At 38.7% G+C, this 16,077-nt stretch overlaps 2 protein-coding genes across 6 annotated transcripts in view; one reads left to right on the top strand and one right to left on the bottom strand.

The window, feature by feature from the left end:
* Positions 1-19: 19 nt before the first annotated feature.
* Positions 20-3,780, bottom strand: spmip2 (sperm microtubule inner protein 2). The gene is made up of 4 exons (XM_086055399.1): positions 3,598-3,780; positions 1,773-1,999; positions 975-1,033; positions 20-388 (listed from the first exon to the last, which is right to left on the bottom strand). Exons 1-4 carry the CDS (start codon positions 3,644-3,646, stop codon positions 349-351), a joined length of 375 nt encoding a protein of 124 aa, XP_085911525.1. The 5' UTR covers positions 3,647-3,780; the 3' UTR covers positions 20-348.
* A 1,176-nt stretch (positions 3,781-4,956) lies between these two features.
* Positions 4,957-16,077, top strand: part of rapgef2b (Rap guanine nucleotide exchange factor 2b) — a 113,981-nt gene continuing 102,860 nt past the window's right edge. For 3 of the 5 annotated variants that reach the window (XM_086055318.1, XM_086055292.1, XM_086055308.1), the window contains exon 1: positions 4,958-5,627. In XM_086055318.1, the coding sequence (XP_085911444.1) occupies positions 5,553-5,627 (75 nt within the window). In that variant the 5' untranslated portion in view covers positions 4,958-5,552. Of the gene's footprint in view, positions 5,628-16,077 lie in introns of all 5 variants that reach the window. The other 2 variants (XM_086055300.1, XM_086055284.1) reach the window with 1 other exon arrangement.

Below are 16,077 nucleotides of genomic sequence, written 5' to 3'. Positions count from 1 at the left end.
CTGGAGCCTATTCCAGATATTCGTTCAAATATCTCAACTTTATTTTGAAGGCGTCAACACAATTATATTAATTTGGTTGATTAAATATGATAATGTGTCCGTGATCATATTAACTGGCAACAACTTCCTTTGAAATAATAGACACAATTTTTTCTATACGCATGAGGTGAAAAGAAATATACCCCTTTGTCAAAACATGTTCCCTAATAAATTAACACTTTTAGCATCATACAATAAGCCATGAAACGGGTCCATATGTCACTGTTGAAATAAAAGAACATAACAGGATTTAATAGGGGGCAATAGTCCAGTGTCTGTTGATCCTGCTGGTCAATGGCCATTTGGCTGTCACACTCTGTTTTGGGGTTTCTGCGTGGCGCTCTTCTTTCTGGCATCAGGAAATAAAATAAAAAGGTTACATTTTTACATGTGCATTTCTACATGTTAAAAATTTAACAAATTGCAGTTTAACTGTTTACTCAAACACTTCTTATTTCCCAACGACGGTTGGATTTTTCAATTCAATTTGGATTTTTTTATTTTTTAAACATGTTTTTGCATACTTTTAACTGACCAAAAAAAATCCGTTAAACAAGTTAAAATATTGGCTGTCACATTTAATATTTTTCAATCTTTTTAAATCCTTCAGTATTCACAGTGGACAAATACTTGGCAACGAATAATTTATCACGATAAGCATTTGACTTGACTGTGAAGAAGCTTCTGATTTATTGCTTCCAACCCCTTACAAAACAGCAAAAGCAGAAAAAGGACTAGATCTCACTCAAGGGGGCAAACATGGCTAGTGTTCTTATCTGATGCTCTCTCTGCGTGTGTGTGCATGCAAAAGTCGAAGTGGTGCATTATGGATGAGTTGAGCTAACAACGCATTCAACACTGTTGCCACACAGCGTGTCATGTGATTTTGTACTACCGGCCGTGGCCCAATAAATATAAGGTCTTTGTTGTCTTACGATTGCTGCAGAAACTTGTGGCCTGCTCTCTCCTCCACTTCCATTCGTATGACGCTTTTCTGAAAGAAAATATGTTTGTAAAATGTATTTTACGTTGTAAGTCTTAAAATTTTGAAAAGTACAGTGTAAAAAAAAAAAATCGCAGTGTACCCATAATGTAGCACAACAGGTAAATACAGAGGTGGCCCGTTTTGCCGGCGAATGATGGACCGATGAAATTTACTGACACGCCCACCACTGCTTTTACCCTTGTATCGAGTTTTTTACTGACGGTCCTAAACTAGCGGTGACAGACTGTCATTTATTGATGATGCAATTGTGATTAAAATAACGATGGCAGAGTGACGGACTGACGGACTAGGTTGGCTTGAAATAATGACAAAATAACAATGACGGACGGCTGCAACCACCGGCACCGGTGTTACTGTTCCCAATGCGTCGGCGGGTATGTTGATCATTTCTCTTATGTTTTAATTAATGGTACATTCCATAAAATACAATATCAAACTGGTAACATTTCGTTTTTGGCAATACTCCATGAATAAGTCATACTCGTAGGAGCCTTGGCGTGCGTGAGGCGACATTCAAATCTTGCCAGCAGTTTCAAGACTACATGACTCCAAACCACATAATTCATAAAAAATCACTAGCTTAATGCTAACACACAATGTAAAATTGCAGCAACATATGTAGACAAACGATAAAATGTATGTTAACTTGATCAAATTAATTAGTGTATGTCCTGTGATTGGTATCAATGACAGTATTGATCTTATAACACTCTCTGTGAAGCCTTACCTTGATTTGCATGCCGCTGTGCAGCGTGCTGTCATTCAACATGGCGCTGTATTGCCAGCACCAGCCCACCTCGCCCACGTAGGCCTGCTTGGGTAAAGGCGGGGGCGCATGCGGGGCTGCCCTCCACAGGTAAGATAGGTCACTCCTGGCCTCAGGGGATAAGGCGCCCACTCCCACATTTGGGGACCGATTGGACCTCGGACGGTAGTCGCCGATACCGTCTGGACCTTAGTGGAAAGGTGAGAAAAGTACACCAAGTAATACAAGTTACTTATTTAGGAGCCTGAATGTTTTAGTTTTGTATGTATTGATGGTTCTGAGTACAGTATAGTAATGAAAAGAAAGATTTAAATAAACACCCCTCCGTAATAAGCATTTAGTGTGACAAAAATATTTTTCATATAGCAATGTTTGAAATCAAAGCATATTCCAAAAATACATTTTGACAATTAAAGACCTCTCAAGTCAGCACATCCATCCATCCATTATCTGTACCGCTTCTCCTCACAAGGATAAGTTAGTACATAAGTACTGTAAATGTTATTAGCTTACTAACTTGCCAATGTAATAACTAATAACGGATTCTTCTCTACTAAATGACTTACTGCTAATAAACTACAATTTGTGGCAAAATCGTTTTTGGGGACAAAAGCATGACTTCATAAAGTCATTGTTAAATGTAATACAGTATATATCAAAAATAAATCCCTCTTCTCTAATAAATTACTCACCTCTAATAAACCAATACAATTTGGATTTAATTTTTTTAAAAATGTGATTGTATGTATATATGTTTTTGATTAAAGCACGTATGCGTTCTATTTAACTTTAATGAACAATTTGTATTCAAACATTTAAAAAAGACACTAAATGAATAAAATATTTGACAAATAAATGCCTCCTTTCTAATAGTCATATTGTAAAATGTAAAAAACATGGATATGTTTAGTATTATTCTAAAAATGCATAATGACAAATGAAATACCTCTCTAATAAATAATGCATCTCTATTTGAATTATAAAATGTGAAACATTTGGATTTCAAATAATATTGTTAAATATTACTATATAACATATACAACAACCTGCGATTGGCTGGCAACCAATTCAGGGTGTCCCCCGCCTACTGCCCGAAGACAGCTGGGATAGGCTCCAGCACGCCCCGCGACCCTTGTGAGGATAACCGGTATGGATAATGGATGGATGGAGGGATGGATGGAACATATTTTGACAAAAGCCTCCCTTCTAATAAACTTAATAAACTACACTTACCTATAACAATTTAATAAAATACCTGATAAATTCAGGTCTCTACTATATTATAACACTATAATATATCGATATATAATACCTACTTTATTATAATATTTTAGAATATGATGATGAGAACATCGTCATATTAAAAAAAAAATACAACAAACTTTGAACAGTTAAATTAATCTCTCATAATCAAATTAGCTCCAAACGAATACAATGTATTCGATACAAAAAATTGTTGAATGTTAAGGAAAAAAACATTGACAAATAATGGCCTATTCTCTTAAAACTTACATGTAATATAATAAGACAATTTGTGTGACTTAGTATTTTTTTAAGTTAGGAGTATAAAATTTTATTTTATGTTTGTACACTACTACGACTTCTACCACTACAATTATTAATAATAACGTATCATTATTAAACTACAAACTGAAAAATAATTTTAAAATGTTCCTTTTAAGTTCTATAAAGAGAGCCAAACAGTATGTTAATGATCTATCTCCCTGTTACATAACCCACTCGGCTAAAACGGTTTAAAATAAGATCAATTACATGTTTGTATTACCAGTAAAAAAAATTCTTTGTCCTGGTGCTGCTCTTTGTCTGGTTTCCATGATGTCCTCCTCATGAAGTTTGTCTCAGGTACAAGACTGGGCCCCGCTGGGAGATGACGTGAACGGGTACCTCCGCAGTGTCCATGGGTCATGGTCGGTTGTCTTGGGAACCGGACTGCTGGTGGCCTAGTTTACTTTGTGACGATGAAGGGAGGGGAAGTAAACCTCATATCAGAGTTAGTGAACGTAACAAAGTAGCAGCAGCAAATTACGTAAAAACGCACCGATTTATCTTTAAAATGCATTCTTATGATTAATCATAAGAATGTGGTTAGTCACTAAAGAACACAAAAATAACGATAAACATAACAAAAATTAGTCCCGAATCTTGCCGCTAGATAGAGCTACAGCATCGTTTTTCCTGCTTTGAATCGCACCCCTCTTCTTGTCACATGGACTCGCCCATGAGCCTCCCCGGTGTGACCTCCATTTGTGAGGTTCGCAAAAAGGTGCCGATCGCCAAAACCGGAAAAGACAGGAGGCTTATTTCAGAGTAAAATAGTCAAATTTGACATCACGACTCGAGGCCATTTTTAAGACTGTTCCTGCTAATGCGCGAGTTATTGCTGAATTTTTTATGGAACAGAGTTGGTCCAAGGCATAACAGAAGTATCTGTTAGCAATCCACCATCCTCTGGCATACGTACTTTGACATCTTATTGTATATTTAATTGATTATACGGCTTTATTTTTTAACACTTTACATTTATGAATTATTATATTTATTTTCTCAATCATTTTTCATTTAAATGTATTAACTAGTAGATGTGATTAATATATACACACACATGTATATCAATTTCATGTAGTCATTTATTTCTTTATACCATTTCATGTTTTAGAACTAATTTTACTATATACAATTATATGGTCTATATGCATTTTTTATTATTATTATTATTATGATTATTTAAAAATATTATTACTTGAAATTATTATTGTTAATAATAATATTATTATTATCATCTCGTAGATGTGTAACCGGAATGGCTCGACAATGTTCCTCTCACGCATTGACGCTGCCGCCACCAGACATTTACACATGTGTTAAGCTAGCGGAATGACGACGACCGAAAAACCCCAAGACGGAAAATGTCAGGAGTCTTCTTCAGAGTAAAATAAACACCGCCAAAACATCGCATGTTCCTGAACTGAAGCTCCCTCACATATTATTAAAATAATGTTTTATATCATCAATTTTAAGAACAACACAGTGAGTCTGAATCTTCTTAATGTTATAAACTCAAACATGTAACTTATATAAGTTTATTTCGAAAAGACGTGGAGGAATAAGTCACCATGTTCGTCTTGATGTGATGCCGCGGCCGTCACTACTCAGTCACCATGGTGGCATACAACAGATCAGTACAGTGGGAGAGACGGTCAATGTAACGCGCGTCGCACTTTTCGGAGAGTCCGAAAGCTGAGCACCATGTTTCGTCCGTGAGTGGTTCGGCTTATTTAAAGGAAAACAAAAAACTAAAATGGGCACCGCGTTATTGTCGGCGGGTTAGGCTTTCTGGCCCCACTGCCCCCCTCCTTTTTGTCGTTTTCGGTCGCAACTAGCAGAATGGCGGTGATGAACTGTACATAAAAGGGGAGGTGAACTGAGTCAAGAGCAAGTTTGGCGATCGGTTGTCACTCTGTCCAGGCCCGGACAGAAGCCAGGAGCCGATCCCGTGGGAGTGTGCTCGTACGGTGGTTCAAGCAGGGTCCGTGGGCCAGGGGCTCCGGGGCACTCCCAAAGCCTCCAGCGCCGCTCTCCTCTTCGGGCAGACGGCCAATTGGCTCTCGGATCCCGGAGGAGGAGGAAGCCTTTCTTTATCTTTCTGTTCGCCCTGACTTCTTTTTGGATCTAAATTAACATTTTGAACAGGATTAAAACACACCGTCTACTTCCAAGACGATGAAAATGGCGTCCTATGTGGATAACAGCTTTCGGGAGGCGGTGATGATGAACCCGGCGGACAGGACGCAACAGGTTTGACCTTTTATCTTTCTATATAAACAGCAGTTAAAACGCCCCCCCAAAAGCATTTCATATATGCTTTTAAGTGTTTATGTCGGGTCACGCATGGCTCCATCCCGTTTAAGCCGCCTATCGGGGGAGATAATCGGTGGCTACTTAGCATAGCAAGACGTGCAACATGCAGCCAACAACAACAAAAAGTTGTCATAGTAGCATTCTTCAATGCTAATCTTGTGCTAACAAGATCGTTAAACAGATAACAATAGCCTCTTTTGTTGGATACTATCTTTTAATGCCAGTTTCCTAGCCCCTGGCTTTGATGCAGTTGCAACTTTGCTAAGGCAGTAAGGATATTTTGGAAAAGCAACAAGGTGCAGAAGTGCTGCGGACCTCTGGCTCACACTTTTGAGTTCCTCACACTCTTTAGGTTATGGGTTCAAATCTGGGGTCTGGCCTACATGTGTGGCGTTTTGCATTACCCTCAGTTTACTCTCACATTGCTCCCAAGAAGTTAATTAAAAACTAAATTCTCCATAGGTGTGAGTGTTAGTGGGAATGAACCAGTCCAGGGTTTACACCGCTTCTCACACGATGTCAGCTGGGATTGGCTTCAGCATACCTGCAGCCTAATGAGGGCAAATTCTATATAAATTGATATTTCGTAAAACAAAGTTTCCTTTGGTCAAACACTTTGTGTGCGCCTCACAGCATGGTTGCCGATGTCACGTTTGAACGTTTTCGGAATACAAAAAAGCACAATAAATTCAATAAACAAGAGGAGTCTAGATTGCCTTGATTACAAACATACAGAAAAAACTTTTTTTTTTTTTTTTTTTTTTTAGCTAGCAATTGTGAAAGGATGGAACTACATCATTTACGTGTCTGTGAAGATGGAAGGAGTTTTGTGAACACCATGTTCCCCTTTCAAAGAACAGGAAGCTGGAAAATCCCAATCTTGAAGAAATAGTACAGTTGAATCATATCAAATCCATTTTAATGATAAATTGATTATTTTAGTGGCATTTAGCAAGTATAACAGGGACTGGAGAAAAATATTCTTTAATTAATTCATCAATAATATTCTTAAAAAAGATTATTTTTAATATAAAAGTAATTTACAGCATGAGTATTAGCTATAAACCACAAAAAAAACTTTAAAAGACAAAAGTGTGAAAAAAAAAAAAATCCAAAACATTTATCCTCATGAGGGTCGCCGGTGTGCTGGAGTCTATCCCAGCTGTCTTTGAGCATTAGGCAGGGTACACCCTGAATTGGTTGCCAGCCAATCGCAGGGCACACAGAGACAAGCAAACATTTGCACTCACAATCATACCTAGGGACAATTTAGAGTGTTCAATTAACCTACCATGCACGTTTTTGGAATGTGGGAGGAAACCAGAGTACCCAGAGAAAACCCACGCAGGCACGGGGAGAACATGCAAACTCTAACCAGGAAATCCGGAGCCTGATTTAAAAGAATGACATCTGCACTGTTGAGGCGGACGTGCTAACTGGTGAATCACCGTGCCGCCAAAAATTTTATGGATTAAAATTCTTACAAATACCGATGAAATATATAAATATAAGCAAAAAATGGCAACATTGCAGTAGTTCAAAATGTGAAAAATAAACATTATAAATGTAAGAAAAAATAAAAATAAAAAAAGAAATTTGTTGAAAAATACACACACTTTTTTGATGGTAACATTTTAGACAAAAAAATATACAAATATTAGCTAAAATCCTGATTGTAATTGATATGTGAAAAGACTAGGCAAGGAAAGGCGGCTTTATTTATGTAGCACTTTTCCTACACTAGGCAACTCAATGTGCTTCACGTAAGCAAAGACAACACCTAAAAGCATTTACAAATAGAACATTTAACGACGTTCAGAAGCAAAGCAAACAAAAGTAGTTTGCCAAAATTACTAAAAGAACATACAGTGACAACATTCAAAACACATAACAGAATACTTTAAAAACATTTAAAAATAATATATGAAAAATATGCAAATAGTGGATAGTAATACTACCACTGACCTCAATCTCAAGTGATAAAAAGGATAGACGTGTGAACCAGGATTTGACATGTCTCCATGTTTTATTCTGTAAAAAAAACATAAATAGGACAAACACTCATAACGTGCAGGTGCATGCTTTTTCATTGTACAAGCGACGACACGCACGCACGCACACGCACGCATGCGTTCTTCCTTTCCGCTCGAGCGCCGCCGGCGCTGCAAATGGATGTTGCTCTTGCACACAATAGACGATCAATAGGCCACCACTTGAAGCAGCGGGATGCAGCGGCTGGTGGCAAAGCATTCAGAAGCAACTGTGCTGGCTTGTAAGCTAAAGCGAGCTTTGCCACGCCACATTGTTATCCCTGCTATAATTGCAAAGGAGGCCCTTGTGGCTGCTTGGTTTGGACAGCTATAGAAAATAGTAGTTTTAATTTCATCACTTCATTAGTTCATTATTCACAAGTTTTTAGAACACATTTTTAGGCAAATTCATGTGAAAATAATGGGACAAATAATTTCACCCACTTATAAAGATATGAATTGAAATATCCCCCCCAAAAATATAGAAGATACAGAAAGTACACATAATGAAAAAGACAGATGCTTACTCAAATGAAAACAAACATTAGAAAATAATATTAGTTTTAAGAATTTAAAATTACGCAAAGAATGCAAAAAATATTTGAAAAATAAATATTTGATGACAAATGTATACCTCTTAAACAAATTGATGCAAAATGCACAAATATTCAAAAAGAAAACAGACAAATATATTACATGGAAAATACACAAACATAAGAAAATAATGCACCTTTTTATATTGTTGTTACTTTTGTTGTTTAAAAAAAAAAAAGTTTTTTCAATATCAGAAGTTACCCCAAAAATATTAGACGAAAAAGAGAGCAATTTTGATGAAAAATAAATAAATGTTGCAAAAGAATTACTAAACAGAACCTATTGAAATCAAACATCAGACAAAAAAATAACATTAGATAGACATTAGAAAAACAAAACATGTTAAGAAACTGAAATTATTATGAAAACTGGTCCGAGAAGCTGAAACAATTCTGCTCTGAGAAGCAGCACTATGGCAGTAACAATAATTAAAACGTGAAATGGTAGTACTACTACCTACAGGTGGGCGATATATATCATTATCGATATCATCGTCAATCTTGCTTTCACGGTGTGTAATTTTCCATTATCGAGTATTAATACTGCCTCGAAAAGGGTCACGTGACTCTGTCCGCACTACAGCGGAGCTGTTTCCTCCTCATTTCATGGAGAACTGTCGAGCGGGGATTCAGAGCGAGGCGCGGGTCCACGTCGTCCGTAGTCTGTATATGGTTTGGACTGACGTCGGTGGGAATAACATTGTTAGATGTGCCAAAACGGTCACCGTGAAGAGCAATTCTGTTGCACCACGAGCCATATGGATTACGAGGAAAATCGCGCAAGCACGCTAAACAAAAGCTTAAACACGCACACACACTCAGAAAACAGTCGCTGAGTTGAACCAACAAATACAAACACATGGACGCACTCACACACACACACACACACTCACACTCACTCAGTACTTTAGCGAGCAAGTCAAACGTGACATCCTGGATGATCGCTTAACATTCCAGTTACACGCTTGTAGTCCGCATCATTCCTAACTAGCTTGTAGTCCCGAGACATGTTGCACAAACTACGACGGTTTATTAGTGTGACGCCAGCATTCACCCAAACATGAATAAAGTCACAAGTCTACATATCACAGCGATGAATGAGTGGGAAAATGCACTTTTCGGTAAATTGCGGTTTTGTTATTCAACTTTATTCTGAATACGTTGGCCAATGTATGAGAATGTGTGTTGTCATGACGACGTCTTTTTTTTCTTCTCTTCTCTCGCTGGGTGACACTCCGTCACACGTCACATTTCAAATACATTTTTTTCTCATTCTGATTGCTCTAGTAGTTTGCAGTGGTACACCACAATTTACTGCAGCTCAAAATGTCTTATCATTATGGAATAACAGCAAAGACATTTAAATGACATAAATATTCCCAAAAATCAATGCAAGTCTATACATAATGTTTAGTTTTTTATTGTTAAATATTGTCGTACAATATCATTATGTTTTGCAGAAGCTGTATTTAGCAATTAAAAAGAGATGTTGTTCACAAACACTGTATATCCACAATTGGTCTGTGAATCAAGTGCAGATTTAAACTATTTTTTGTACAATATTGTTTTTTGGAAAAAATATCTAGATATTGGTTTTTTGCCCATATCGCCCACCCCTACTACTACCCCTCTAAAATTTCATCGATGGATCAATCGATTGATCAATGGACAAACCATGTCATCCCTATCTTTTAGCATTATTAAAATTATTCAAACATTGACTATTAAAAAGTAAAGACTCCATGTGAAAATGTTGTTCCCTGACTTATTAAATCCGATTGTCAATTGAATGTTAATTTTGGTAGTGTTAATTGAATTTCGCGTCAAAAAAAGGTGGCGTTCACAGCTGCAAAGTGTGACTCTCACTTCTGTCTTTGCATTTATAGTTGAGCAAAAGTGAAGAACGTTGCCTCCTCCCCCATGAATAGAAGCACCTTTCCTACTATTGGAGCTGCCGCGCTAGCTGCATTATCCTTAAGGTGTTGACGACATCCCTCTGGCGGGATTAGCGATCCGTCAGAAGGATCAAGACTGGCCCCGATTGACCCTCAGTCTCATACCGGTGCCGCTTGGCAGGTGATAAACTGAAAAAGCTTTGATTTCCAATTTGGGTTTGTGGTTGAAGTCACCTCCAAAGGAGAGTGGAACGGAGACGGTTTTCGTCCCGTCATTTCTGGCCTTCCCCAACGCGCAGTCCTGTCTCTTTTCTCAATCTGCGACTACAAAGCCTTCAAAGCTGTTTTGTGTGACAGGGCTAAGGGGGTCCACTTGTAATTTTTCCGTTCATGGGTGTTCTTTTCAGGGTTTACTCCTTCACCTCTCATTGTGTTGGTTTTCATAAAAGAACCGTGAGGTAGAAATGCCAGATTTTCCAGGAAGTAGCCCCTTTCACAAGCCATTTGTTCCACAATCTTTTCGGGGTTCCCTGTTCTGTGTGGACCGGATGGCTGACTGCCGAATTTACGGCCTTCCAGTATGTGTGTCAGAGGCTAGATGCTAGCTGTTTGTAAGCGAATTGCCGAAACCCGGGACCGGGTTGTAAACCTCACACCTCACACTCACTTCTCACGGCTTTCTGTGATGGCAGACGATGGATTTTTGGATGGATTCTTTGTTAAACCTTTTTCAGAGCTTTTTACCAGGTTACCGTTTTGTGTCAAAGCTACATCACGGAATGCAATGCGACCTGTGAATTTTATTATTGTCTATGAGAGAGGAAAGTGCATCAAGTCAGGACCATGGTTTAACACCTGTTCCGTTACAATTTTGGCCGCAGCTAGCAAATATTTCTAGAATCACCTCTACTATTATCCCATCAAGTAATCAAGTCAGTTTTATACCATCATTGGTTTGTGTGAGAGGTACAACACAGACTATATTCGCATGCCGTCAATATTTGGGTTAAGGTCAAAATTCTGGTTTGTGAAACATTTGGGATCGCCCATTTACATGTGTGAGCGGACATAGTCACCAGTATACATGGCAATTGGAAAATCCTGATTTAAACTGTGACGTGCTGAAAACAATGTGACACAAACAGACCGCATTTCCACTTCTTACTTTCTAACGTCAATAAAACATACTATATTCATGTCGGTTTCTTCCTCGCTCCAAAAGTGTGATTCTGTGCTGCATCTGAAGTTCGCCTTGTGTATCTCTGCTTGATTATTTCCAGTGGTTTGCGTGCCATACGCTTTGCATAAAAGTTCTCCCTGTATTCAAAAGACCCAAGATTCCTGACGGTAGAGCATGCGCAGAACACAAACTAATGTTCCGTTCAAAGGAGGTGTGCGTTTATATGACCAAATATTTTTTTTTATTTTTAAACCAGAATATGAGCATATCAGGAGTTTTTTTTTTCAGGGCTGATACTGGTGATTAGTCGTCAAGGAGGTCGACAACCGGTACTTGGCGCCAATATTTATTTACTGTAAAAGGCAAAATGTTAGTGTCAAAATTTCAAAGAAAATAATTGAAGCACATTATATTAGACAAGGAGCTCCCAGGGTCATCAGCATGTTTTAAAACATTAAATGAAAACTTGCACAATTAAAATAACCCTTTAGTTTTTGACAGTAAAGTTTTCTAAAATTTCAAAATGGCTGAAATGTAAAACTTTCACAAAAGGTGCAGAGAGTTCCATGGTCGGCAAGCATCTCTTATAATGCTAACTGAACATTTAAATAAATAGTTCTCTCAAATTAATGTCACATTACATTAAAATGGGCCTATCCCTTGCTACAGCTCTAATTGTGCGGAAACTGTGAAACTTGGGAGTCTGAGAAACGCTGAGGATACAGACGGTCTGTCCTGTACTTACCTTGACCCGGCGCCCGTCCCGTCTGTTTGTCTTCAGCCAGGTGGCCAAAGCTAAAGGCCAGAAGTGGTGTCTATCTACCGAGGTGGTGGAATTCTTGCATGCGGACAGCAACAAAGGTTACAAACAAACAAAAAGCAACAGGAAGTGTGGTTGCTGCAGGTTGTAAAATGATTTCGGGGGAGCAAGGAAAAGTGTCTTGATGCTTTTGGAACTCAAACAGGATAAACTGCCACTAAAACAGAACACCCTTTCCCCCTGATTATATTATTATTTTTCTGGATGTGGGTGTGGGTTTGTTACTTCCTTCCTCGCCCGGTTTTGTCGCAGTGTCAAGATTTTGGAGCACTGTAATCCCGCCAGGGCGACAAGAGAATATTCCAATCCGCCAAACTGCCAGTGGGTCCTAGAGTGATGTCACATGTTATTCTTCTTCTTGGAACTGCTTCTGCATACCGCGGTCGTCGCACTGACGTATTCCCACCGTGTTTAAATACAGGGCCGATGCTTTCAGGCAATTATTGTATAAAACATGTTGTCCAGTCTCATCCAGGATCGTTGTATGCGCATAAAACATCACCCGGCGCGCCGGCGATGCGTAAAGCATAACGATTATTCTATTAAAATGATTGATTGTACATTTTTCCGACAAACGTTGCAAAGATAGCTTTGCGGATATGTCAAAGATGTTCACAAGTGTGGCCAGAGACCACATATTTGCTGTCTACAGCTTCTCAAACACCAGTGTGTAGTCCGTTGTGTTCAAAAGTCACCAGACAAGACAAGACAAATACACACTAGTTTATGTTTAAACTGAGGTTGAAGCGAACGATGTATTGACTGAAGCACAGAACCACAAAAAAGCTCTTGAAAGTTGCTTCTTTTATATGCTTTATTTTTTAATAGAAATTTTGCACTGTAGTTTTAACCATTAAACACAGTTGTTCTCATCGGATTGTCCACGCAGACTTAAAATGGAAATCAACCCAAACCTATTTTTTTCAAGAATATGTTCCCAGCAGGCCCACAAGTTGAAACACGGCATTCTGATTAGTATTGCGTTTGTGGAATATGAGTTAAGCAGCAAAATCCACCCCCTTTTTAGCCATCTCAGGGGGCGGCCATTTTGTCACTTCTGTCGACTGAAAATGACATCACAACTGTTGAGGGCTCAGGTAACGACCAATCACGGATTAACATGACATTTTTGTGTTCAACTAACATTAATACAATATATTTAGCGCAAAGATTACAATTGTCTTTTTTTTGTGTGTATTTGTGGATTCTACAGATATAGTTGGATACATTTAGTATGTTGAAAAACCTTTGTTGACTTTATTGGGATGTCGAGGGATCTTTAAAAGTTTGTTAAAAAGAGATTTTCCAAAAGAAAGGCTTCAAATTATCCTTAAAAATGCCATCTGTAATCTTTCACTTACATTGTGGGAATAAAGGTTCAAATCATTTTCTTCCGATAAATTTAATGTAATATTTTGGTATTCCGCTTGTGAAATAGCTGTAGAATCAGCAACTGCTAATGTTCCATATTGTGTAATGTTGGTCTTCTGTGATCGCTGTAAAAATGGTTATCGAAAATAGAAACACTCCTAAATGGAGCCTCTATTCCACTCGCCGTGGCCGTATTTAGTGAATGAAGGTCTTCAATTCCATCTTCAATTCCAAGTGGTCTTACTTACAAAGTCTCCTTTTTAGCATCTTTTAACTAGTTACAGGGTAATCTTCAGTTACTTGTGACTTCTGAGCAAACATACCGAGCGACGTGCTCATCTGTGCAGCATGTGAGCCTCGCTCTGCGAGCCCGTCCAGCGAGACTACTGAAAAATGCGCTCATGAGCTCATCGTTTCTCCACGCGGGGCGATTGGTAACGTCACAATGAAGTGATTTAAAAGGCTCCCTTGAGACCTCTAGCTTTCCGACTCCTGCGAGTTGATACTGAACGGATTCCCTGAGTTATGCGAGTGTTGCATATTTGTCGGAGTAGGTGATGAAACTTGTGATTTACACTCCCAGTGAAATGTTACTTCAGGAATGCGTTGCGCGGACACATTTTTGATGTGATTCTTGGCTTATTCTTCGTGTCTTTGTTTCTGCTTGAACTGTGTGACTTTTCAAGTCTCATTCCAAGTTGGCTGACTCGCTTTAGTATAGGGCATGATTTTCAAGTCAGTTCGGTGTTGTGTAGTGTGCCCCAAACACTTTGTTGACAGTCAGGACTGATTGTTACATCATAGCTTTGTTGTTAAAAATGATTTCAGCATTATATTAAAAATGACAAAAACGTGCAATCGACACCTACCTGTACATATCTGAAGAGGAACAGTTAGAATTCACATGTAATGTCTTCGTCTGTTCATTAGTTCACAAGGTGTGGAACAATTGGATGCATCCAACTTGTCGTAGATTGATTCCTGGAATGATGTCAACAGTGATGTTGCGCGTGATGCAGTGTTTCCTAATCATTTCTTTTTTGTTAGCATTGTTTGTAGCATTCCAAATTCCGACAAGGTAGGAATGATTATTTTTCTTGATTTGTTTTAACACTCCCAATGTTTCAATCAGAGGTTATTGGTGATGTCATAGAAAGATGGCAGTGGTACTATTAAAAAGATTGTACCCGAAAATAACAGAAGGCCATCTCCAAAAATTATTGGCTGTCAAAAGTAGGTAGTAAAACAAGGTTTTTGGGGTTGCAAAGCAAGAGAAGCATATTTCATTTTTTTGTTAGCGCTGTTGAACATTTTAGCACAGTTGGCCGATTAGCTGTCATCTTGATTTGATTGACTTGATTTGACTGTTGGCAACAATTTGAAACGTGTGCAACTGTCCGTATAGTGTGCCATCCTTTTTTTTTTTTATTTCAGAAAATTATTCTCTGACAAATAGGACTACTCTCGTATGTACAGACTACGCATCATAGATTTATGTGGCAGGTCAGAATCATGCAAAGCTTTTAATAGGCCCAAAGCTGAGGTAGAGAGAAGAAATTGCTTTATTATGTTTGATTTGTTTTATTGGCCAGGCCCTTCATGTAGTTATGCACTTTTTCAACGCGCTATGACATAATTTAAGCATTTTATTTCCTGGACCCAACAAGTTATGGCTCGCTGACCCCAGTTTGAGAACCATTGACCAACAGGATTTAAGTGGAAAGAGTATTGTTTCAAACGTACTGCGCAAGACTCGTCTCATTCACCGATTTTATTTGTGCGATTTGAATTGAACAAACAACGCCTTTAAAATTGCAACAGCCCAGTTTTTATAAGGAAACTCTTGAATGCTCCCTTTTAAGTTGTTCTCCCCACTGTGCTGGCCTTGAGGGACTTTGTGGCCTTCCAAGTTACGTATATGTAGGTCAAACAGCCTCTTGTTCGATGTTGCGTCGCCTTCTTCTCATGTGATTATTTCACCCTCAACCTTGTTAGTTTTGTAAAATGTGAATGCTGGCTTTCAGTTATCTTGTCACCTTCAGGGTCACACAGTGCGTTGTTGTTTCTACCCCACTCATACCCGCCCCAACACTTACGCACACTTATGTACATAGTACTTTCAAAGGCATGCTGCAGTTGCTTTTGTTCACATTCCTTAAGATATTTATAAAGTTGGAAGAAAAGCAGCTCGGCAGTCGGAGGCGCCAGAAATTCCATTGGCCTTCGTAGCGGAAAGTGGCAGCCGAAGCTCTGTCCGCGACCACGGAGGGGGAACCGCAATCTTTGCATACTTAGCCCGAAGACCCGCCGGGCCAAGGAGGATAAACTCTTTCTGACGTGTGCTGTTTACACGGACACGATTGAGTTCGCTATAAGGCTTGTCATGAAAGTAGGGGGAGCTCTTATTCGAGGTTTTGGGAATGTAGCCATTCTGAGATATTGAGTCCTCATCGCAGATGGAAACAAGGCATTTCACTAATGTTAACAGCCAAGGAAAC

The sequence above is a fragment of the Filicampus tigris genome, chromosome 2 (assembly GCF_054856515.1).
Source record: "Filicampus tigris isolate MCC_2025a chromosome 2, RoL_Ftig_1.0, whole genome shotgun sequence".
NCBI lineage: Eukaryota > Metazoa > Chordata > Actinopteri > Syngnathiformes > Syngnathidae > Filicampus > Filicampus tigris.
This window is presented reverse-complemented; position numbering and strand designations above follow the sequence as displayed.

Excerpts from the sequence above, each read along its gene's own strand:
- spmip2 (XM_086055399.1), bottom strand. The coding sequence starts at position 3,646 with ATGGAAACCAGACAAAGAGCAGCACCAGGACAAAGAATTTTTTTTACT. Across the intron at positions 1,034-1,772 it reads ACAGCGGCATGCAAATCAAG|AAAAGCGTCATACGAATGGA; the intron begins GTAAGGCTTCAC and ends ATTTTCTTTCAG. Across the intron at positions 389-974 it reads CACAAGTTTCTGCAGCAATC|AAAGAAGAGCGCCACGCAGA; the intron begins GTAAGACAACAA and ends TCCTGATGCCAG.